Source organism: Phocoena phocoena, chromosome 11, assembly GCF_963924675.1.
Source record: "Phocoena phocoena chromosome 11, mPhoPho1.1, whole genome shotgun sequence".
Taxonomy (NCBI): domain Eukaryota; kingdom Metazoa; phylum Chordata; class Mammalia; order Artiodactyla; family Phocoenidae; genus Phocoena; species Phocoena phocoena.
In genome coordinates this window covers 42,749,987-42,775,378 of record NC_089229.1, presented here as the reverse complement: position 1 = coordinate 42,775,378, position 25,392 = coordinate 42,749,987, and the positions used below count along the sequence as shown (strand labels likewise).

The window sequence follows — 25,392 nt, the reverse complement described above, 5'->3', positions numbered from 1 at the left end:
CTAATGCCCTAGTATCTCAAAATCCTTTACAAAAGGAGATAGCTTAATAAATTCTAGCTCAGGGATTTTTGTTTGTGTTTTATGTATGTTACTTTTTTTTCTTCTTTTTCTTTTCATCTGCTTCCATTTTAAGCTTAACTTCTTCAGCTGTAAGGGCTCCCAGTTTCTTACTCTTTGCTTTCTTAACCTTTTCCTTGATGGCAGCCACATCAATTTTAGTTTCAGTAGAAGCTAAATAAAAACAATACATGTAATTCTTTAGATTAAACAAAGAATACATATATAAGACAATAATTTCAGAGTACTGTTACAATTGAAAGATCATGTTATAAGATAAAACACTTGCTTAAAGGAAAGTTAAAGGAAAGTTAGAAATCTAACTAGGAGAAAACAAAGTACTTTAAAAATACATTAGTGAAAATATACACGAAAATGGCATTATACTTTAACTTAACTATTTGAACCAATTACTGGATTCAACTATTAAAATTACATTTTTCCCCTTAAATCGTTTAAGATTCTTTTTTCCATATTTTGGAACTTGAGTATTCCTTAAAAAACTTAGTTTTCCGAATATTCAATTAATGACTAATAGTATTTCATTTAACAAGATTTTGGAGGTCCTCCTAACAGAACCCAACCCCATGTATTGAACACAAAAAGTTGTGAACAAAACAGAAAAGCAGTGAAAAAAAACACAACTTTTTCTTATTATTTAAAGAACAGCACTCAGGACATAAAGAACCAAAAGATAAAATGTCATCAAACAACCCAGCAACTTGAGAGCAGACTTAAAGCCTCCACTAAAGTGGAATAGCTACACTTTAATCAGTAATAAACTGAGATTAAACTAGCTATTGAATACCTTCAGAGTACATAACTGACAGATTGTACAAACTAGAAAGTATAATGCTTATGATATTTTTAACTTTTATATAAGCAAGGATCTGAATAGTAGACTACAATACTTTTAAAGCTGTTAACACTGATATAAATTAACAAACTAGTACTGTTACATCTGGCTTTGACCAACAGGTCATGTGCAGTGCTGCTGGGTGACCTCCCTCCCCTCACTGTGCCACTGACCACTTTGGAGAGTTACCTTACAGAGGAGTACACGTGTTACTAGTGGAAAAGAAAATGCGAAAGAGGAGAAGACGGATCAAAATGAGGCTAGGAATGAGAAGAAAAGGCATCAGCGTGTTTTCTGAGTGTCTTTAAAAGCCCCTGAGTAAGAAAGATCGTCCTGCTATTTTGTTGGTGTCTTTTAGCCCAAGTGATGAGAAATCCACGTTAACCGTACAGGAATCAAATTTTAAGCCACAGATCACACAAGTAAAGAAAGTACAACTTTTGATAAGCTTTTTTTAAAGGGCATGACAGCAGAGCTCAGGGATCTTACTGTTTTATTTTTACAGAAGATTCACTGCTCTGGTTTATATCTTTCACAACAGAGTCCTTCCTCTGCACAGAGGTCAGGAAGGGACTGTCAATCTGGGATACTCTTAAATAAGCATTAGCTGCTACTAAATTATAAATTATCTCAGTCACCACCGCTTTTCCCTAGGATTTGTGATTAATGAAATGCTAAGAGAATTGATGAAACGCATGGTTATTTCTTAACACTCAAAGAGCTTCAGACAAATCCACTATGGGTTTACCTTTCCTCTAACAGACTTACAGCATACCAAGAGTTGGAAAACAAGCATTACCTTCCTTAGGTTTCACAACTGGTTTTTCTTTAGGTGGAATAAACGCTTTGTTTCTTTCCTCTTGTCTCCTACTAAGAGCTTCTGCTTGTTTAGCCTACACAATAAAAAAAACTACATTAAAAAACGCTTGTGTAGTTAAATAAGAATTCAAGTATCTATAAACTTTGCAATTAGTGTTGTAAGCTAGACATGGTCTTACCTTTATTGCTTCCATTTTCTGTCTCTTCTTTTGACTTGCCTTCAGAAAGTATTCACCAGTAGCCAATTCTTTATCAATCTGTTGAAATCAGCATTTACAATACATCATAAATAATGTAGATGAGAAGTCAATTCCTAAGAAATTCACAATGACCTTGAGGTAAAGACGGTGGGGTCAAAACTATGATTACTCTATAAAGATAGCAACATAAAAAGAAGGAAATGTCCTCTAAGCTGAGGGGAATATATATGCACAAAAGCATGTAGGTAGGAAAGTAGGTGATGTGTTTATGGAATACACAACAGACTGCTTGAGGTGGGGTTAAAGATCAATGATTCAGAAAAGTGTGAGAGGAAACTGGAAAGACAGTTTTGGGGAAGCATGAAGAAACATGAATGACAGGTAAGGGAAGTGGAGTGTGATTTAGAAATGACTGAAGGTTCCTGAGAAGAGTGAAGAGAGCAAAGTAGCACTTTATGAAAGGTACAGAAGAAAAAGCCTGTTTTTAAAAAAAGGTTGCAGCATACAAAATGAAAAGCAAGAATTGTCAGGATGTGGAGACTAATTAAGTACTAATTTGCAGTAGCAAATTCATTAAGTAGATAGTCAACATATAATTAATTGGTCTACCTAAGGCAATGTTCTCCTAAACTCTAATACTAAGCTCTCTACAATTACTAACTCACTTAATCCTCACTAACAATTCTTTGAGACAGGAATGATCATTATCCCTATTTTCTGTACAAAGAAACTGAGGCATGGATGGGTTAAATAAATTATGCCCATAATTACATAGCAAGTAAGTGACAGAATAAGTCAAGTGAGACATCGCTGATTCAAGCAGCTTACAGTCATTAAAAAAAAAGATAAAACGACAACTACTTACAGTACAGGGCTATACAAAATATATCAGGTGTTACAGAAGCATGGCTTAGTAACTGGATCACTCGCTTTCCCCCAACTAACACTTTCCTTCTGGCTTCACTTTGTTTTCCAAAATAGACCTCAAGATCCAACACTTCCATTTTTACTATGATCATCATTCCTTTTTTACCTTTGACCTTTCATCAACCCTTCCTGGAAAACTACAAACACAGGGCTATGGGGAAAACAAGATATAGTACACAGAAAGAGATGGGTTTACATGCTAAGCACAAAGAACTCGTAAAAGGGAAGACTTTACATACAGCCAAGGAAGGGAATAATGAAGCAAGACACCTCAGAAGACAGGTGACGACAGAATTCAAAGAACAGAAAAAGAAAGGATTGATGCAGATGGGGAAAAAAAAAATTGTGAGATAAGAGGAAGTTGAAAGAGTTCTTGCCTCGTAGTCTCAAATACTTCTAGCAGATGACATTGCATTTTATTTTACTGGAGTACGAGGGTGGCTAAAGAATTAAGAGGACACAGCTGCCAGAGAATACTGAAGACCTATCTGAGATTGGAAAAGTGAATTTTTAAGGGATGTAATCCAAAGATATGACTTTCTTCAGCTATGTTCAGTAGCCATGTTATGGGAAACAAGTCAAGTTTTAGGACTGATCCAAGTTTTAGTTTTGTTGGGCAGGTGTGATTGATAGAAGAAAAGGGAGTATGAAAGAAAACAGTGATGGGCAAGAGAGAAAAGGAAATTTTAGAAAGGGAATGATGCCAGAGGACAGCTGACAAAATTAGAGGCATTCCTGTCTTAAAAAAAGGATAGATATTAGACTTAAGATTTCAAATCCAGAGCAATCCTATAGTACATGGTCACATGAATGATGCTAAAGCAGAGTAGAAAGCATTGTGGACTAAATCGTTGACTTTTTTTTAACCACGGAACATTTATAGTGGCTACAGATAAACAACTGACACCACCTACCTTGACGGAGTTTACACTCACAGTATGAAGCTTCCACTCCCCACCCCCATACAATTAGTTCAAAATAAGCCTATTCACACTTACCTTCAGTTTCTTATATCTCTACACACCCAAACGTACATACACAGAAATTCCACCCTCAAAGTTTCTGACAAAAATAGATTAAAATGGTTTCCCCCTCATGTAAAGAAATTCAACATTTAATACTGACCTGACTTTCTGGCTGTGGTGGTGGGAATGGTGTATACTCCTTCTTAACAGTTTTCTTCTTTGGTTCCTTGCGTTTATTCACATTTTTGTGCTTGAACTGTGGCAAAAATCTTTCCCAACTCTGTGATCTTAACTCAGAATCTTTCGCCAACTCTCGTTTAATCATTAAGGTCTTCAACCATGGCAATATATGAACAAAGTAAACTTTTAATTAAAAAAAAATTTTTTTTTGATGTGGACCATTTTTAAAGTCTTTATTGAATTTGTTACAATATTGCTTCTGTTTTATGCTTTTTGGTTTTTTGGCCGCGAGGGATGTGAGATCCTAGCTCCCTGACCAGGGATCGAACCTGCACCCCCTGCATTGGAAGGCAAAGTCTTAACCACTGGACTGCCAGGGAAGTCCCAAACATTTTTAATTTTAGCAGTCATATGTTTCACAACCTAAGACATTATCAACATTGTTCCTATAAATAATAAAATTAAAAGGAACAATTCTTAGTCTCTTCAGTAGGATTAAACCAATTCTGGAAACAAAAAATATATAATCTCAAACATGCATAATTAACCAAGCATCAGAAAACCGTTAGAAATTTAGACAGAATTATTAAAATAAACTGAGATGAAAATAAGACTAACTCAGTTTTCCAACCATTATTTCATTAAAACCTTTAAAATTCAACCTAACAATAGCAGGGAGAGTTCTTAATTAGTGATGTTTCCTACAAGCAGGAAGCTTTCAGTAGCACCCTGAAATATGATGGAAAGAAAAAAAGTTTCTCATGATCAACAAAACGAAATGTTTTCACACTTCCCCTACTCCATCTGAATTTTATAGACACTGAAACATCAGAGGATGCAAACTAGGCATCAGATGCAAGAGGAGCTCTCTTTATCTTTAATGTCCCAATGTAACTCAAAATCGTTTTTTCACCCCAATCTAAGAGTGACTTTTCAACTTAACTTCATTAAATTCAAGGATTGTTTAACAAATATCCCTCATAAAACAACTCATTATACCATGGTTACATTTCCAAGAACAATCAAGAACTTTATGCATACAGGGATATAACAGACCTCTCTCGAAGAGCCTATAATTTGAGTGTCAAATTCCAAAATAGGTTTTAATGCAATCTCAAATATTCCAGACTTTACTTATAGAAAGAGGCAGAATTCAGGACTTCCCCAGTGGTCCAGTGGTAAAGAATCCACCTTCCAATGCAGGGGACACGGGTTCGATCCCTGGTCAGGGAAGATCCCATATGCCACTGGGCATCCCATATGCCACCGGGTGCCTCAACTAGAGAGCCCATGCGCCCTGGAGCTGGCAGCCACTAGATAGAAAACCCGCACGCCACAACCACAGAGAAGCCCGTGCGCTGCAACAAAGGATCCTGCATGCTACAATGAAAGATCCTGTGTGCCGCAACGAAGACCCAACACAGCCAAACAAAAATCTTTTTAAATAAATTAATTAAAAAAAGAAAAAGGCAGAATTGTAAAAGATCACATCTTTAAATATAGTATGTGAGCTCAAACCCTAGGAAAACTGGATTGGTACCATCTACTACAAATCCTATGAAGCTTATTTTATTTGTATTGGAAGTGAATCACTACATTACACTGTCCCCTTCAATAGCTTTCAAACTGTACTCCAAAGAGACCTAAACTTCCAAAGAAGTAACTATAGGACTGGGGTAGAGTTGAGTGGGCTGAACTCTACCCCAATTTACCCAAAATAGCTCTGCTTTATCTGTTTTGTATATTAGGCTTTCATAAAAGATTTACTTTCAAGAAACGTTTCTGTAGCTAAAAACAACTTTGTAGTAGTATACAGGGAACACTCACTTTAATGTTATAAATTGGATGAATATTCTTCATAGTGTCTAGGACTACTTTTCGAACCTGAAATTTGCAAAGAAAAATGAATCAGTCATGTATAAAGATTTTAGTGAACTACGTAGACGAGGATTAATATATCACAAAATAGCCTATGAACCAGGCAATGGCTACCAAATTGGATACTGTAGTCCCTTCAACTGTTCTGAGTGGCTTCTAGGTCTTTCATAATAGTCAACCTCCCTTGGATACAATGAAGTCTCTCAACTTTACTGATAAAAAGCTATACACAGAATTAACACAACACTCTGGAGCTGTAAAATTTAGGGGGAAGAGGGCTGGATTTAGAGTTAGAATATATGCACTCAAATAGTGGGACTGCCACTTCATACGACAAAGGCACTTAATTTTCCTATTCCAGCTTTTTCATTTGTAATATGGAAATAAAACTACCTTAAGGATCTGTCATAAGAAGTAAATAATATACTTAGACTCTACAAAACTGTGAAATATTCAAAATATTTAAGTTATTATTGCCCCATGAGAAAAAAGCAGATAACTTATGAGAAAGGTCCAATAGAATTAAGGTTAAAGGCCCTGGAAAGCAAGTAAGACCTCACTGCCAGATACAGATAACAAAAGCCTCAAAAGGAGTTAATAGAAACAGTATCTGCTCCACAGATTTTCTCATAACATCTGACAAACTAAAGAAGAGGTTCATAAAAATATTAACATTCAAAGAAAATATATCTTAAAGGAAGTTTTCTGAGCCTGACCTCTACTGGCTGAATACATTACTGCAAAGAACAAGATCTTCAATTCTCCAGTCATTAAAATGCATGTAGGGGCTTCCCTGGTGGCGCAGTGGTTGAGAGTCTGCCTGCCGATGCAGGGGCCACAGGTTTGTGCCCCGGTCCGGGAGGATCCCGCGTGCCGCGGAGCGGCTGGGCCCGTGAGCCATGGCCACTGAGCCTGTGCGTCCAGAGCCTGTGCTCCGCAACGAGAGAGGCCACAACAGTGAGAGACCCGTGTACCGCAAAAAAAAAAAAAAAATGCATGTAATTACTTCGTGTTTCTTATGTTTGCTACAGACTGAGACCTTAAATGCCCACTTAAAATTCGAGTGGAGGGAGTAATGATGTGCAGACCTCCTAATTCAGAAACGGATCTATCTTCAGTTACCAAAGGCTGGCCATAATATGTTAGGGTCCAGGAAATTACATGAATTCCCTCAAATTACATGAAGAATTTACTAATGGAAAATCAAACAAAGCATATTCTAAAAATATATATATAAAACAATATATTATGCAATGAACTATTATATTATTTCATTTATTCTCTGTGGAAAATTAACTGAAGAGAATAAATAGTTCTCACCTCTTTTAAGCCACTAAAAGGTCCAATGGCTGAAACCGTGTTTCCCTGTACCATAATGTAACAGTTTGTTAAGAGTTCCAACGCCTACATCAAAAGAGCAATAAGTTGAAGTTCAGTACACTTAAAAACTAAGAAAAGAGGAAGACATACTTTTTCACTAATAAAAAGTACCTTCAACGTAGATCCTTTGGGACCAATAAGCCGTTGTCTTCTTTTTACAAATCTTTCTTTATTTCTTACTAAAGAACCTATTTTAATGATGTCACATGCAACATCATCCTGAAGAATTCGTACTGCCTTTTGGGAAAATAAAAAAGAAAACTCCATCAATATTCTTGACAAGTACATATCTTCTGCAAGCCAAGAAATTTAAGCACAAAATGACAGTTAAGCACAAAAATGAAAACTTTATGGTGCAGGAGGAGACACAGTGTTATATGTTGTCTCTAATGTTGAGGCAAATAAAGCAAAGTCTCTGTAATTCTTAATTTACCTGTTCAAATGAAACACTCCTTGCTAACAGTTTTATTAGGTCTCTGGCCCTAATGATGATATATGGATCAAATGTCTTCTTTGTTGTACAGACAGTCATGCTGCCCTCGATCAGGTCCAGGGTTGCATTAACATGCTACAATACAAAAAGAGCAAACAAGCAGTTGTCTGAAAATGAATTCAATTTTAGATAATTACAGAGCCGATCCTAACCAAATTAATAATTTGTCTGCCATTAAGCTATCTCAAAATTCATTAACTCTCTCCTTGAAGAAGCTAGAAAGTTAATGTAAATAATTGATTACTTTTAGACTTCAAAGAATATAAAAAACTCAAGCAACTGAAAACATTTATAATTGGCTTTAGAATAATTTATACTTATTGGAATAAAGATTATCTCTAGTTTAAAAAATATATATCAATCAAAATGAGGCTACGTTTTAAAATTAAGGTAAAAATGTAAATCTATATAATTTCCCTACCTTGGCTGGATCCAGCTCTAATCTCTAATCTGCTCCCTAGAGTGAGAATGGACTTTCCCTTTCAAACTTTTTTCTACCTGGTTTGTATTAGCTAAATACAAAGTAAAAACAAATTATCATAGGTTTAAAAATAAAAGCAGTGATTATGATTACTACAGTGATTAAAACTATGCATTAACTTTCAAATGGAAGAATCAGATTTCAACAAAGCAAATAAAAATGCTGTTTTCTAACTTGTGAGCATAATCTGAAGAATATTTCAATATAGTGAATGACGAACAATTAAACCTAAGGTTAGGTGTCTATAAGTTTACCAAAAAACCCCCCAAATTGAGTCTAATCTCCGATGTAGACAGCTGTAAAACACGCCTGCAGTTTGCTAAACCACCCTCATACCTAATGCACACAAATGACTCTAGAGCAGTGCCACAGCTGAGAAATACATTTTCTATCAATCTAGTGTACATACACACACAGGTGAACCAAAAGCTTCATTAAATGATACTTATCCTTACCACATGTGATACATAGATGTATTTTTTTCTAAAGGCTCATTATATCCACTAAATTGACTTCTTGATTCACTAAGGGGTCTCAATCCAGTTTGAAAAATAAAATCAAATACACTGCTCTAGGGGCACGGCAGAGGAAAGTTAAACAATGCCAGGAGTATGCCTCGGCTCAAACTGTACAGGTTCGTGGCAACCATTATAGTAGCAGACATTCTGAAATTTGGAGTTCACAAGTGAGTTTCAGACCATCTGTGAATCCCCTAAATATTTAAAGGCATGTGAATTTTTCCAAGTAATCTATTCACAAAACTAAAAACAAATGAACTGTAAGGATAATTATCTAGTCTGTTTAAAATATCAAAGGAATCAAATTAACCAGCTATATGGTAGCACCTTTAAAAAAAATCCATCAGCACACATTCAGTTACTTAAAAGATATAAGCAAAAACAAAATCTCAAAGAAATACATAAGATATGCATACATGTTCACTCAAGGCTTTCTGTACCAACGGCCAGCACTCTTTCAAGTAAGCCTCTCTATATTTTGGAAACAAAGTTGCAAAACTGCTCTCCTCCAAGAGTCCTCTGGGATTGTCCTCTTTGGAAAAAGCTGGCTCCTTCCAACCATCAGGAACAGTGAGGAGTTCTGATTCATCTACAAAGGGGGAAAAATCTATACATCAGATTTAACTTCTTTTGGACACTTTTTGAACACTTGTATGCATACATTCACAAGCTTCCCAATACTCTCCTCGCATTTCCTTTTCCCCTGCTTTTTATATTATTCAACAGTCAAAGAACATGCCTCTGTCATTATCACCAAAATACTGTATTAAAATTGTATATATTTCAGTCACCTCAGGAGACAGTTCCTTAAGGGCAGGGACTCTTCTTCGATCCACACTTATTGGCATACACCTGGTACATAGTCAACACTTACAAACTTCTACTGCACCACACTATCTTAGAGTTGAAGATCCAAACACCATTTTGTTTACATTACTATTTTAAATATAAGTAACCTTTCAGACTCAATGAAGTGTAGCCTATGTGTATATATATATACGTGCATGTGTGTATATATGTGTGTATATATGTGTGTGCATCAAAAGCTTGATCCCAGTGTACGCTTTCAGTTAATATTCACTAGTACAGGGTTTTAGGTTTTCCAAAGAGCTTTCACGTGCGTTATTTCTGTATACTCTCACGACTACAAAAGGTAGGAAGAACTGGTATTATTATTCCCATTTTATAAGATATTCAGTTCAAAAACTTTAAGTGACTTGTGTAAGGGAATATGAAGCTCAGTCTAGGTCTCCTCTCACTAGAACAAAATACCTCCTAAGGGCTATAAATTATTTCCCATATCATTTATCAAAACTCCTGGTCCTGAATTTTAAGAACCTCTTAAATCCAACAGCTGTACTTTAATTCAGTACTACTCAAAGATATGATCCATAGGCCTGAAGCACCAGCATAAACTGAGAGCTTGTTAGAAATGCAGTTCTTGGGCTCCATCCAGACCTACTAAATGTGAATCTCTGGGATGAAGCCCAGGAATCTTTCTTAACAGTCTCATGAGGAGATTCCTATGCATACTAAAGTTTAAGAAGCAGGTCTTATAGTTCATGTTATCCACTCCAGTCAGGTAAACTTGCTTTCTGTTTCTTATACTCACATCCACTTTGTTACTTCTGGTTCAAATCACAGAGAATTAGCTAGTCTTTATTTATCGTTCACTTCTCAATACCCCCCCCAAAACCCTCAAATTCTACAATAGTGATTACTTAAAATGCATATCTGACCAAGATCCTACCCAATTTAAACACTTAAATGGGTATGAATTTAAAAAAACAAAGAAAAAAACCCCACTGGCTAAGGAAATCAACAGGAGTTTCACAATGGAGGAAGTACAAATAGCCCCAAAACATGTAAAGATGTGTAACCTCATTAGTAATCAGGAAAGTCTGATTTAAAAACACAATCAGATATGATTTCACACTTAACAAAATGACAGAAATGAAAAATTCAGGTAACAGCAAGTGTTAGTGCTCATCTACTGATATCGGGAGTGTAAAGCAGCACAACTCCTTTGGGAAGACTTAGCATTATTTGCACATGCCCTACCCTACAATTCAAGGATTCCAATCCAATGTAAGGTACATAACCAGAGAAACTCTAACATGTCAACAAGGAGGTATGTACACAGATATTTATACCATATTGTTTATAATAACAATGGGAGCAATAAAATGTCCAGCAACAATAAAATGAAAATATAGAGATTGCCTCATCCACCAGAGGGCAGACAGCAGAAGCAAGAAGAACTACAATCCTGCAGCCTGTGGAACAAAAACCACATTCACAGAAAGACAAGATGAAAAGGCAGAGGGCTATGTACCAGATGAAGGAACAAGATAAAACCCCAGAAAAAAAAACTAAATAAATTGGACATAGGCAACCTTCCAGGAAAAAAATTCAGAATAATGATAGTGAAGATGATCCAGGACCTCGGAAAAAGAATGGAGGCAAAGATCGAGAAGATGCAAGAAATGTTTAACATTTCTTGAAGAACAAACAGAGATGAACAAAACAATAACTGAAATGAAAACTACACTAGAAGGAATCAATAGCAGAATAACTGAGGCCGTAGAACAGATAAGTGACCTGGAAGACAGAATGGTGGAATTCACTGCTGCGGAACAGAACACAGAAAAAAGAATGAAAAGAAATGAAGACAGCCTAAGAGACCTCTGGGACAACATTAAATGCAACAACATTCGCATTACAAGGGTCCCAGAAGGAGAAGAGAGAGAGAAAGGACCAAGAAAATATCTGAAGAGATTATGGTTGAAAACTTCCCTAACATGGGAAAGGAAATAGCCACACAAGTCCAGGAAGTGCAGCGAGTCCCATACAGGATAAACCCAAGGAGAAACATGGCAAGACACATAGTAATCCAATTGGCAAAAATTAAAGACAAAGAAAAACTATTGAAAGCAGCAAGGGAAAAACGACAAATAACATACAAGGGAACTCCCATAAGGTTAACAGCTGATTTCTCAGCAGAAACTCTACAAGCCAGAAGGGAGTGGCATGATATACTTAAAGTGATGAAAGGGAAGAACCTACAACCAAGATTACTCTACCCGGCAAGGATCTCATTCAGATTCAACAGAGAAATCAAAAGCTTTACAGAAAAGGAAAAGCTAAGAGAATTCAGCACCACCAAACCAGCTCTACAATAAATGCTAAAGGAACTTCTCCAAGTGGGAAACACAAGACAAGAAAAGGACCTATAAAAATGAACCCAAAACAGTTTAAAAAATGGTCATAGGAACATACATATCGATAATTACCTCAAACATGAATGGATTAAATGCTCCAACCAAAAGACAAAGGCTTGCTAAATGGATACAAAAACAAGACCCATATATATGCTGTCTACAAGAGACCCACTTCAGACCTAGGGACACATACAGACTTAAAGTGAGGGGATGGAAAAAGATATTCCATGCAAATAGAAATCAAAACAAAGCTGGATTAGCAATACTCATATCAGATAAAATAGACTTTAAAATAAAGAATGTTACAAGAGGCAAGGAAGGACACTACATAACGACTGGAGGATCAATCCAAGAAGAAGATATAACAATTATAAATATATATACACCCAACACAGGAGCACCTCAATACATAAGGAACCTGCTAACAACTCTAAAAGAGGAAATCGACAGTAACACAATACTAGTGGGGGACTTTAACACCTCACTTACACCAATAGACAGATCATCCAAAATGAAAATAAATAAGGAAAGAGAAGCTTTAAATAACACAGTAGACCAGATAAATTTAATTGATATTTATAGGACATTCCATCCAAAAACAGCAGATTACACTTTCTTCTCAAGTGAGCACGGAACATTCTCCAGGATAGATCACATCTTGGGTCACAAATCAAGCCTCAGTAAATTTAAGAAACTGAAATCATATCAAGCATCTTTTCTGACCACAACGCTATGAGATTAGAAATGAATTACAGGGAAAAAAAACGTAAAAAAACACGAACACATGGAGGCTAAACAATACATTACTAAATAACCAAGAGATCACTGAAGAAATCAAAGAGGAAATCAAAAAATATCTACAGAAAAATGACAATGAAAACATGACGATCCAAAACCTACGGGATGTAGCAAAAGCAGTTCTAAGAGGGAAGTTTATAGCTATACAAGCTTACCTCAAGAAACAAGAAAAATCTCAAATAATCTAATGTTACACCTAAAGGAACTAGAGAAAGAAGAACAAACAAAACCCATAGTTAGCAGAAGGAAAAAAATCATAAAGATCAGAGCAGAAATAAATGAAATAGAAACAAAGAAAACAATAGCAAAGATCAATAAAACTAAAAACTGGTTCTTTGAGAAGATAAACAAAATTGATAAACCATTAGCCAGACTCATCAAGAAAAAGAGGGAGAGGACTCAAATCAATAAAATTAGAAAGGAAAAACGAGAAGTTACAACAGACACCGCAGAAATGCAAGGCATCCTAAGAGACTACTACAAGCAACTCTATGCCAATAAAATGGACAACCTGGAAGAAATGGACAAATTCTTAGAAAGGTATAACCTTCCAAGACTGAACCACGAAGAAATAGAAAATATAAACAGACCAATCACAAGTAATGAAATTGAAACTGTGATTAAAAATCTTCCAACAAACAAAAGTCCAGGACCAAATGGCTTCATCACAGGTGAATTCTATCACACATTTAGAGAAGAGCTAACACTTATCCTTCTCAAACTCTTCCAAAAAACTGCAGAGGAAGGAACACTCCCACACTCATTCTATGAGGCCACCATCACCCTGATACCAAAACCAGACAACGATACTACAAAAAAAAAAAGAAAATTACAGACCAATATCAGTCATGAATATAGATGCAAAAATCCTCAACAAAATACTAGCAAACAGAATCCAACAACACATTAAAAGGATCATACACCATGATCAAGTGGGATTTACCCCAGGGATGCAAGGATTCTTCAATATATGCAACTCAATCAATGTGATGCACCATATGAAGAAACTGAAGAATTAAAAACCATATGATCATCTCAATAGATGCAGAAAAAGCTTTTGACAAAATTCAAAACCCATTTATGATAAAAACTCTCCAGAAAATGGGCATAGAGGGAACCTACCTCAACATAATAAAGGCCATATACAACAAACCCACAGCAAACATCATTCTCAATGGTGAAAAACTGAAAGCATTTCCTCTAAGAGCAGGAACAAGACAAGGATGTCCACTCTCACCACTATTATTCAACATAGTTTTGGAAGTCCCAGCCACAGCAATCAGAGAAGAAAAAGAAATAAAAGGAATACAAATTGGAAAAGAAGAAGTAAAACTGTCACTGTTTGCAGATGACATGATACTATACATAGAGAATCCTAAAAATGCCACCAGAAAACTACTAGAGCTAATCAATGAATTTGGTAAATTTGCAGGATACAAAATTTTTTTTCCTTGTTTTATTTTTTATTTTGACCCCATTTACTTTTTAAATTAAATTTTCATTTAAGATCATTGTAGATTCACATGAAGTTAAGAAATACAGAGGAGTCCTGTATTGTTCACCCTGTTCTCCCCAATGGTAAAATCTCACATAACTATAGTACAGGATATTGACATTGACACAATCCTTTGATATTATTCAGATATCACTAGTTTCATGCATGTAATCACCACCACAGTTATGACAAAAAGCAGTTTCACTGCCTTTTCACTGCAAGTACAAGCCATTGGTACTTGAAACAACTTGGATGTATCTTCAGAAAATACATCCAAGTTGTTGCAAGTACCAATGGCTTGTTCTGAAGATACATCCAAGTTATTGCAAGTACATCTGAAGATACATCCAAGTTGTTGCAAGTACCAATGGCTTGTTCCTTTTTATTGCTGAGTAATATTCCATGGTATGGATGAACCAGTTTGTTTAACAATTTACCCACTGAAGAACATTTGGGTTGTTTCTAGTTCTAGGCTATTACAAGTAAAGCTTCTGTGAACATTCACATACAGGTTGCTGTGTGAATATAAGTTTCATCTGTCTGGGATAAATGTCCAAGAATGCAATTGCTGGGTCATATGGTAATTGCACATTTATTTTTATAGGAATTTGCCAAACGCTTTCCCAGAATGGTTGTATCATTTTTAAGGTCCTATTAGCAATGTATGAATGGTCCAGTTTCTCCACATATTCTCCAGCATTTGCTGTTATCATTTTTTTTTAATTTTAGTCATTGCAATAGGTATGCAGTGATATCTCTTTGAAGCTTACATGTGCATTTCCCTAATAGCTAATGATGTCAAACATCTATTCATGTGTTTATTTGCCACCTGTACATATTTTTTTTTCCACACACACACTCTGTATTTTATTTTTACAAGAGAAAAATAAACTGACACCAAGCATTGTAAGTGGATGACCACAACAAAAGCAACAATGATTGCAATTACCAAACATGAAACACACTCATACTATGTCATAATATTGACATTCAGTCCAGTAATCCTCCACTGTAACAGGTCCTTTATTTGCAGTGAAAATTGATTTGTGTATTTTTTGCCTCTGAGTTCTTGTGGGATTTTTTTTATTCAAACAGAAAATTAATGCACAGAAATCTCTTGCATTCTTATATACTAATGATGGAAAATCTGAAAGAGAAATTAAAGAAACCCTCCCATTTATCACTGCAACAAAATGAATAAAATACCTAGGAATAAACGTACCTAGGGAGACAAAAGACCTCTATGCAGAAAACTATAATGATGAAAGAAATTAAAGATGATACCAACAGATGAAGAGATATACCATGTTCTTGGATTGGAAAAATCAATATTGTGAAAATGACTATACTACCCAAAGCAATCTACAGATTCAATGCAATCCCTGTCAAATTACCAATGGCATTTTTTATGGAACTAGAACAAAAAATCTTAAAATTTGTATGGAGACACAAAAGACCCTGAATAGCCAAAGCAGTCTTGAGGGAAAAAAACAGAGCTGGAGGAATCAGACTCCCTGACTTCAGACTATACTACAAAGCTACAGTAATCAAGACAATATGGTACTGGCACAAATACAGAAACATAGATCAATGGAACAAGATAGAAAGCTCAGAATTAAACCCACACACCTATGGTCAACTAATCTATGACAAAGGAGGCAAGGATATACAATGGAAAAAAGACAGTCTCTTTAATAAATGGTGCTGGGAAAACTGGACAGCTACATGTAAAAGAAATTGGAACACTCCCTAACACCATACACAAAAGTAAACTCAAAATGGATTAGAGACCTAAATGTAAGACCGGACACTACAAAACTCTTAGAGGAAAACAAAGAAAGAACACTCCTTGACATAAATCACAGCAAGATCTTTTTTGATCCACCTCCTAGAGTAATGGAAATAAAAACAAAAATAAATGGGACCTAATGAAACTTAAAAGCTTTTGCACAGCAAAGGAAACCATAAACAAGATGAAAAGACAACCCCCAGAATGGGAGAAAATATTTACAAATGAATCAACGGACAAAGGATTAATCTCCAAAATATATAAAGAGCTCATGCAGCTCAATATTAAAGAAAGAAACAACCCAATTCAAAAATGGGCAGAAGACCTAAATAGACCTTTCTCCAAAGAAGACATACAGATGGCCAAGAAGCACATGAAAAGCTGCTCAACATCACTAATTACTAGAGAAATGCAAATCAAAACTACAATGAGGTATCACCTCACACCAGTTAGAATGGGCATCATCAGAAAATCTACAAACAACAAATGCTGGAGAGGATGTGGAGAAAAGAGAACCCTCTTGCACAGTTGGTGGGAATGTAAATTGATAGAGTCACTATGGAGAACAGTATGGAGGTTCCTTAAAAAACTAAAATTAGAATTACCATATGATCCAGCAATTCCACTACTGGGCATATACCCAGAGAAAACCATAATTCAAAAAGACGCACGCACCCCAGTGTTCACTGCAGCACTATTTACAATAGCCAGGTCATGGAAGCAACCAAAATGCCCATCGACAGACAAATGGATAAATAAGTTGTGGTACATATATTCAGTGGGATATTACTCAGCCATAAAAAGGAACAAAATTGGGTCATTTGTTGAGACGTGGATGGATCTAGAGACTATCATACAGAGTAAGTCAGAAAGAGAAAAACAAATATCGTATATTAACGCATGTATGTGGAACCTAGAAAAATGGTACAGATGAACTGGTTTGCAGGGCAGAAGTTGAGACACAGATGTAGAGAACAAATGTATGGACACCAAGGGGGGAAGCCGTGGGGGGTGGGGATGGTGGTGTGATGAACTGGGCAATTGGGATTGACATGTATACACTGATGTGTATAAAGCTGATTACTAATAAGAACCTGCTGTATAAAAAAATAAAATTAAATTTTAAAAAACCGAATACTAAACTTACTTTGGGTTATTTGTATGGAAATGTGTTAATATAAATGTTTCAGACATTACATGAAATTCCTAAAATCTTATATGTTCTGGTATAATGTTACAGGTCATAATTCTAGTTATTATTTTAAAATGTATACCTCAGAAATAACTAAATTTCCCTGTCAATTGCATTATTATGAACTTTCATCAAATCTTTAACCGTGGTCATTTTTTTAAGTCTTTTGTCATTTACAGACAGTTCTGGGTGTACTCTGATGCTTTTGCAAAAATGTTCCTATAAAAGGGTTTCATCTTTTCGGAATTCATGGAAAAGACTCTGAGAAGTACAGGTTTCTGGTAACTGACTATACTGCTGAACTGAAGGAATAAGTATTTTCAGAACTCTAATAGAAAACTGATGAATTCATAAAAGTGCTAACAAAGATCAAGATGAAAAAAAATTAATTACATGGGACCGAGTGAACTGATGAGGATGATTATAAATTTTGTGACTTTCTGTTTGAAGAAGAAAAAAGAGACTGTAAAACGTTGTTGTTTAAATTATATTGCTTTTGTGGATTTAAAGTGGGTTTATAATTGTATATTATATTTAGTATAAAAATAGAATGTTAAAAAAAAAAAAACATGCACCCCAATGTTCATTGCAGCACTATTTACAATAGCCAGGTCATGGAAGCAACCGAAATGCCCATCGACAGATGAATGGATAAAGATGTGGTACATATATACAATGGAATATTACTCAGCCATAAAAAGGAATGAAATTGGGTCATTTGTTGAGACGTGGATGGATCTAGAGACTGTCATACAGAGTGAAGTAAGTCAGAAAGAGAAAAACAAATATCGTATATTAACGCATATATGTGGAATCCAGAAAAATGGTATAGATGATCTTATTTGCAAAGCAAAAATAGAGACACAGATGTAGAGGACAAGCGTATGGACACCAATGGGGGAAAGTGGCGAGGGGTGGGGGTGGGTGTGTGATAGAAAAAGAAAATGAAAACATAAATTAGCCTGTATTCATACAAGGGAACATCATACAGTAGGGAAAAGAGTAAATCACAGCTACAAGTATTGCCCTGATTGAATAATAACAATGAAGTTTAGCCTAAGAAGCAAGACACAGAAGAATATCTACAATCCTTTCTCATTCATATAAAATTCAAATACTGACGAAATTAAAACATTTTGTGCATAGGTGGTCAAGATTATGAAGAAAGGAAACAGAATAATCAACACGATTCAGAATGGTTACTTTAGGGCATGTAGGGGGCTTTGGGGGAATGGTAACGCTCTATTCTACTTAATGGTCTGAGTGTGCTCCTTTTCACCTGTTGGTTTTATTCTTTAAGCTGCATATATACTGTCCTTTCTGCCATACACTTAATTAAAACAACAACGAATCACGTTTAATATCTCCCTTATGCCCATAGAATGAGAGTTCAAGGTTTTTAACACTTCCAGTAAGTCTGGTTGAGCAGGCCCCGGGCTATTTCTCTGGCCTCTCTTTCTGTCAATCATACAGAAGTTAATGGATAAAACAAGATTGCAAAGCAAGAGAGCAATTAACGCAGTTGAAAGAACAGGAATTGTGTTGGCAATACTTCAGCAACCCGATAAACAAGAACAATAATAAACGTTCCAAAATTTCTTCACTGGCTGACAAACTAGCACTAAAAACACGCCTGGTATCTCCTTCTATCACTATGTCTGTCTCAGTCCTTCATTATCAATCACTCGTTCACTCATATGCATAACGACCTCCTACTCCCACCTCATCCCACCCCTCACTCTGCCAACGATTTCCAGACACCGCCGCGAGTTTAAGGTCCCGAAGCGCCTTCCTCATTCTTTTACAGAAGACGCATCCAGCAAGACCCCTACTTTGGGGGCTTCCAGCAAAAGCAATTAGTTAGGAACACGCGCCGGCGCCATACAGGTCAGTCGTTCCTGCGAGTCCGGCCAACAACCCCAGCCTTCAGCAATTACAGGTACTTAACTTCAAGGCGGCGTTACACGTTCCAAGGCGGCGTTACACGTTCCCAGCCAGCGAAAGGAAAAAATCCCAACTCAAAACCCCCAAACCCCAGTCTTTGGTTTTCAAACAACCTCACCTCGGCTCTCCGGCTTCGGCTTCTGGCTACGAAATTCACTTTTCCTAGACGCTGTAGCTTGCCCGTCCTGCTTGGAGGACGCCATCTTCAAACTGCTTCCGGTGCTACCGGAAGTGAACCCTTTCTTAAATCCTACCGGCTAAAATCCGCGGGCTCAAAGTGAGTTCCGCAGAGCTCAGACGAGATCTGCGCAGTCTCCGTGTGTGCTTAAGCTAGAGCCCGCGTATTTGCATACACTACTACGCTTCTCCCGCGGAGCCAATGGCGAGCCGGAGACTTCTCTTCCCGGACGCTGCAACTACGGAGTTTCACAGCATGCTGGGACTTGTAGTTTAGCACTGGGGGTGAGTCGGAGACGGGTTTATCTATCATTTTCTCTTGGCCTCAGGGTCTAACGCGGAACGCATTTAGCCGGAGTGCAACCTGAATCGTACTGATATCACTCGTTCACTCATTCGATAAATATTTATATGATCGACCAATATGTGCTAGGCGTTGGGAAGTGGTACAGATATGAGAATATACGGTCCATGATGGCAAGAAGCGACAGTAATAACTACCATTTATTGTGAGACTACTTTGTGCCGGGCACTTTATTTGCATTATTTCTAATCCTTAAAACAAAAACAAAGTTAAAACCTCTCTAAGGTTGATTTTGTTTTGGAAAGTAAGCTTTCAAAGTCATTGCTTCTGATGGTTACTTTCTTGGATCGTGGCATTTCTCTAGGCCAGAGGTGTAGTAACTAAGCGACCCTTCTGAAGTTTTTCACCTAGCCTAACATTTCCCCAAATGACTAACTCCTGTGTATCCCAACACTGCATATATAGCTGACGTCAAGATGTGAGGTTCATCTCTACTACAAATCTTTATACTTCTCAGAACCTAAAAGTTCTTACACACGATAAAGGTAAGACTTCTTTTGATGAATGGTCTTATTGCTTGCCGTTTTAAAATTTTTCTGCAGCACAAATAGGGAAAGTGTTTGATAGGTTGAATTTCTTGCATTAGTGAAAGGGGGAACGTTTATCTGAAAATCACCCTTTTGTGTCTTCTATAAAAGATTTTCTTTTATAAGATACATGAATAAAATAAACAATTACTTAGGGACAGAAAATCACAAGACACATAATTATGTAAAGGTTTTTGCTTTTATCCTGTGTGTCTTCTAAATGACAGGCAGTGATTTCATCCCTATATTCTTAGCAATTTGCTAAAATTAAAAAAAAATTTTTTTTAAAAAGGACAGATCCCTAAAACCTAAAATAGAACAAATAACAGCAGGTGAAAGTTATAAAGTGAGAAGCAACAGCTTCAGTGTTCCCAGAAGCCCTATGAGGCAGGTTTTTGGTATCCTTATTTTAAGGAACTCAGTCACCAGTAAGTGGAGAGCTAGACTTCAGGTCCAAGCAGTTTGACCTTTAATAGCTCCAGAAAGGCTACTATACCAAAAGGATTAGTTGTTGCAAATATGTTAGCAGGAGGGCTCGGTTTTCTGCCTCATAGCTTTTGGACTTGAGCTGCAGTATCGACTCCCCTGGGTCTCCAGCCTGCTGGCCCACCCTGCCAAGAGCCCACATTTTGGACTGTCCATGCCTCCATAATCACCTAAGTAATTCTATATTCTGTGTCTCTGGAGAACCCTGACAAATATAGAAGTTTATAGTAGAGCAAATCCAAACGGCTGATGAACATGACACTCTACCTCACTGTCAGAAAAGCACAGAGACATAACAATAAAATATCACTTCTCACCCACTACTTTGGTAAAAAATACATACCTATATAAATAAAATATTTTTTAAATGATAATCTGCTGAAGGAAAGAGGACTCTCATACACTGTTGGTAGAAAGGTAAACTGTTACTGCCTTTTTGCAAAGCAACTATCAATATAAAGTATACAGGTAATGTTCCACAGTAATTCCACTCCTGGGAAACTGTCAACTAGAAATAAAGCACCATTCCATTAGGATGTATGTACAATGGTGTTGATTACTGCCTTGTATAGAACTAGTTCTGTGAAAGGTACTTTGGAGCCATACTGACTAGTTTGCCATCTACTAGCTATACAGCCTTGGGAAAGTTTCTTATCCACTCCTGTTCAGTTTCCTGCAATGGAGAGAATAACCTTAATTCAGTGACTTTATACACGTAAAGTGATTACAAAAAAATGCTTTGCATGCGGTACACACTCAGTAGGTGTTAGCTATTATTTCTTTACTGTGGCAAAAAAGTAAAATCATCTTGACTATCAATTAGGGATATAGTTAAATAAATTGGTGTTGCCTTCATAACTGTGAGATATTATGTAGCCATTCATAAGAATTAATTAAATCTATATGGAGAGATTACCTAGAGGCATTGAGGGATAAAAGCCAGATACAGAAAGATGGGATAATTATATATATAGAGAGAGAATAATTATAATAATTATATATACATGTATATAATTATCCCACTTTTATGAAGCAAACCATTCATTCATTTAACAAATATTTATTGAGCATCTATAATGCTGCAGACACTGTTTTAAATACTTGGTTCTGTTCTATGTTCTGGACATAATAATAATTATGTGTGTATGTGATTATACAATGAACAAAGATTTGGAAGGATACACATTAAGCTTTCAAGGCTACCTTAAGGATGAAGGTGATTAGAAAAGAAAAAGGAACTAGGCAAAAAGACTAAAAAAACTAGACGTCCATGATAAAACAGGAGGCATATGAATCTATTTATGTAAAACTGTCCATATGTGTGTGTGCTCCTGTGTGCTCATAAGGAAGTCTATGAAAAAACGGTCACCAAAATGTTGACTATGTTACCTCTCCATATAGAGACATTTCAAAGGATGGCAATTTAAATAGCAGTACAATGTAAATCAGTCACAATTTACATCATTTTATTTTAACTTCCTTGGAAATCTGAATATAAATATGTACTCAGATCTGCAAGATTATTTCCAGAAATTGCACAAACAACACTAAAAGGGGAAAGCAAAATCGCTGCCTCTAGAGTTTCTTGGCACAAATCAGGCTAGGAAGGTCTCTCTGGCAGGCAGACCCATTTTGGTTTTGACTTCTCCTCTCCTTGGACTGTTAAGCAACCTAGACCCACATACAGCTATCTTCCTATAGATGATACCTTTCACCAGTTCTTACCCTGCTTATTCATTTTCCCATGAAAAGCAAATTGGCTTCACAACTCTCCTTTGGAATTAGAGACCTTAATTCCCACAAAATTAACCCAGAGGGTAATGGGCAGAGAAGTCAGGATGTGTGGCTTAATGTCAGGGGTGTGCATTTATTTCTTACTTTAAAAAGCAAAAAAAAGTAGGCAAATAAGTGTGATTTGTTTTCCATTTAACATTTCTATACTCACTTATCAGAGATAAAAATATTTTTTCACAGTAATCTATTGTGGGGTGGTTTTTTTTTTTTGCTAATTTTTAAAAATGCAAGAGAGGGTTTCTAAAATACAAAGCTTTGACACATTTTTATTTTCCAACATGGATAAGCTGCTCTCTATTCCAGTCAACCTCACAGACAGGTTTAAAATCTTCAATCAACATTTATCCATCAACATGAAAAACAATAGTTTAATAACTGTGGCTGTAAAATAAGGCCTCTTCTAACTCCAAGTGATTGCATATTAAAAAGGGACCTCATGATAACAGTTGAAAAGAAAAAACACAGTAAAGCAGCCCGGCTATAAACTAATCATGTTATTACCCTATCTTTTAGAAAGTAATGTCAATAAAAGTGAAGTATTCTGCATGAAAACCTAGGAAACCTGGGAATCCAGGAGAGAGACCAAATTAGAGAAACATATTCATCCAGTCTTGGAATGTTTTCTGCTGCGTAGCAGAATGTTTCATGTGTCAGGGTGCTGGGAAATATTTTCAGGATTTCCACCTCTTCCTGCAAGGCCATGCTTAGCAAACTCTCTGCATAAGGAGTTATGGTGTACGGCCTGGGCTGCTAACCAGCTGTTGCATCTTGAGTAGGCACTCACTCAACCTCTGTTTCTTCCGTTGTGAAATGAAGGAGTTGAGTTAGATTACTGTTTCTCAAACCTTAGCCAACATCAGAATCACATGGAGGGGTGACCCCACTCCAAGTTTATAGTTCACCAGGTCCAAGAATTTGCAGCCCTGACAACAGTTACACAACCCCCAAATGTCAATAAGGCTAAGGTTGAAACACTCGGGTCTACAGGTGTTCTTAATTTCTATGATCCTACCTCAAAGGGCCAGTTAGGGTTTTCCGCTCCTAATCAGGCACACAATGAAAACCAAGTTATTTTCCACTCTTTTTACCTACCTAGGGCAGAGCTTGCCTGGTGTCAAAAGCCAGAGTTTCCAGATGGCTGTTCATTATTATGCTGGGATCCTCCAAAGACAATCCTGCTCCATTTCTCTCAGCTCTGCCCCTGTCCTTCTGGGATTCTGTTGTCTTATTACCCAAATGAACAATGGGACTTGTACATACAGTAGATGCTTGGGGTCTAAACCACTCATTACTGCTTGAGTATTAGTCTCTCCAGGCCCCAGCCCCACAAAACATCAATATTTCACTGGGAATCCAATCTAGCCTCTCCAACTGTTTCCAGGGCAATCTTCCTTCTTTCTCTTCCAGATTGTTCTTGTTGATAAGCAACAGCTTTTGATTTAATGTTCAGTTATAATATTCTCCCTAAAGGAAAGCTGGAACACATTTCATGATATGAGGTTCCACCATAGCAACAGAAGGCTTTTTAATGCATGCATGAATATTCAGGATCTAATCAGTGGCATGTGAATGAATTGATACTGCTGAGAATTATTATTCTATGCAGATAGAACAAGCAAACTACAATCTTTTATTTGTTTACATGACACTGGGGGGATATTTGAACTTTTCTAGGATGCAATTTCTAGTCATTTGTTAAATCTATATGCCTCTTCCATCCTTCAGATAGTGGAAACTACAGATGGCCCACAATGAAATGAACTTTTAGATGAAGTATTTTAAACATTTAATGGGTTTTTATTTAAACAGGTAATTTCATGGTGTTAATAAGATGGTGACATTGCTTCTTCATTCTTTCAAATTCTCTAATTAAAAAGTCTAGCTACCTGACACACTTAGAGTCATGGAAACTCAGACTTTAACACTATATTTTGCCTTTGATCATCTATCAGAGATATAACCTCTTTTGGTTTACCAGTCCCTTTACTAATGTGATGAAATCTATAAACCCTTTCCCCAGAAAGCACATATATTTGGGTACACATAACATTTCACCACAATTTGATGGGATGTTCACACATTCTTCATAGAACCCCCAGAGGATCAGGTTATTGAGTTAAGGACCCCTGCCTTAAAGCAGCATGGGAGGAGTGTCTCAGAAGCCTGGATCAGATCTTATGCACTCTCCAGTTCCCTGCTCTTAGAGCTCCCCAGGAGAGGCAGGGGGTTGGAGGGGCTCCTTTACCTTAAATAGGCACATACCTTCTACAGTTAGAATTTTAGGATGCTTTAGTACTTGCATATAGGTATGTGCAAGTTTCCTTTGACTGCAGGTCATAGAAACTCAAAGTAACAAGTGAAAAAGAGGATTTATTGTCCTACGTACCTGCGAACTGGATCTAGGACTTCAACAATGTCATGGAGACATTCATGCTTTTTCTCAATCATGATCTTGAGACCTCTCTCTCCCTCCCTCCCTCCTTCCCTCCCTTATCTTTTGGCTCTGCTTCTTCTCTGTTGTCTTTATTCTGAAGCAAAAAATGTCTACCAGCAGCTCCAGGATTAAATTCTCAACCAAAGAGGAGTTTCTTTCTTTCTGAGAGTTCCATAAAAAGTCCCAGGAAGACTCTCAGTTACCAGTCCCAGATCACATGCTGCAGCCAGCGGTGGATCATAAACCATGTGGGCTGGGAACAGGAAGGAATGATCGCTAAGGGGAGATTGAGAGCTGCTGCTAAAGGAAGGGGAATGGATGCCGGCCAGAGGGGCAAACACACAATGTGTACTACCATACGGAGAGCAAGTTACCAAGGGATTAATAAAATGTCAGGCTTTATCCATCATCTTCCCT

The 25,392-nt window shown here is 36.8% G+C and overlaps 1 protein-coding gene across 1 annotated transcript; it reads right to left on the bottom strand.

The window, feature by feature from the left end:
• Window positions 1-88: 88 nt before the first annotated feature.
• On the bottom strand, window positions 89-24,989 carry KRR1 (KRR1 small subunit processome component homolog). Its single transcript, XM_065888155.1, has 11 exons — window positions 24,928-24,989; window positions 19,312-19,415; window positions 9,171-9,343; window positions 7,696-7,830; window positions 7,374-7,499; window positions 7,203-7,286; window positions 5,832-5,888; window positions 3,985-4,155; window positions 1,912-1,989; window positions 1,713-1,806; window positions 89-231 (listed from the first exon to the last, which is right to left on the bottom strand). Exons 1-11 carry the CDS (start codon window positions 24,987-24,989, stop codon window positions 89-91), a joined length of 1,227 nt encoding a protein of 408 aa, XP_065744227.1.
• Window positions 24,990-25,392: the final 403 nt, after the last annotated feature.

Coding starts and splice junctions, on each gene's coding strand:
- KRR1 (XM_065888155.1), bottom strand. CDS start 24,989: ATGATTGAGAAAAAGCATGAATGTCTCCATGACATTGTTGAAGTCCTA. Junction 1,990..3,984: donor CACCACAGCCAGAAAGTCAG/GTCAGTATTAAA, acceptor TGATTTCAACAG/ATTGATAAAGAATTGGCTAC. Junction 1,807..1,911: donor AGAAAATGGAAGCAATAAAG/GTAAGACCATGT, acceptor TTTATTGTGTAG/GCTAAACAAGCAGAAGCTCT.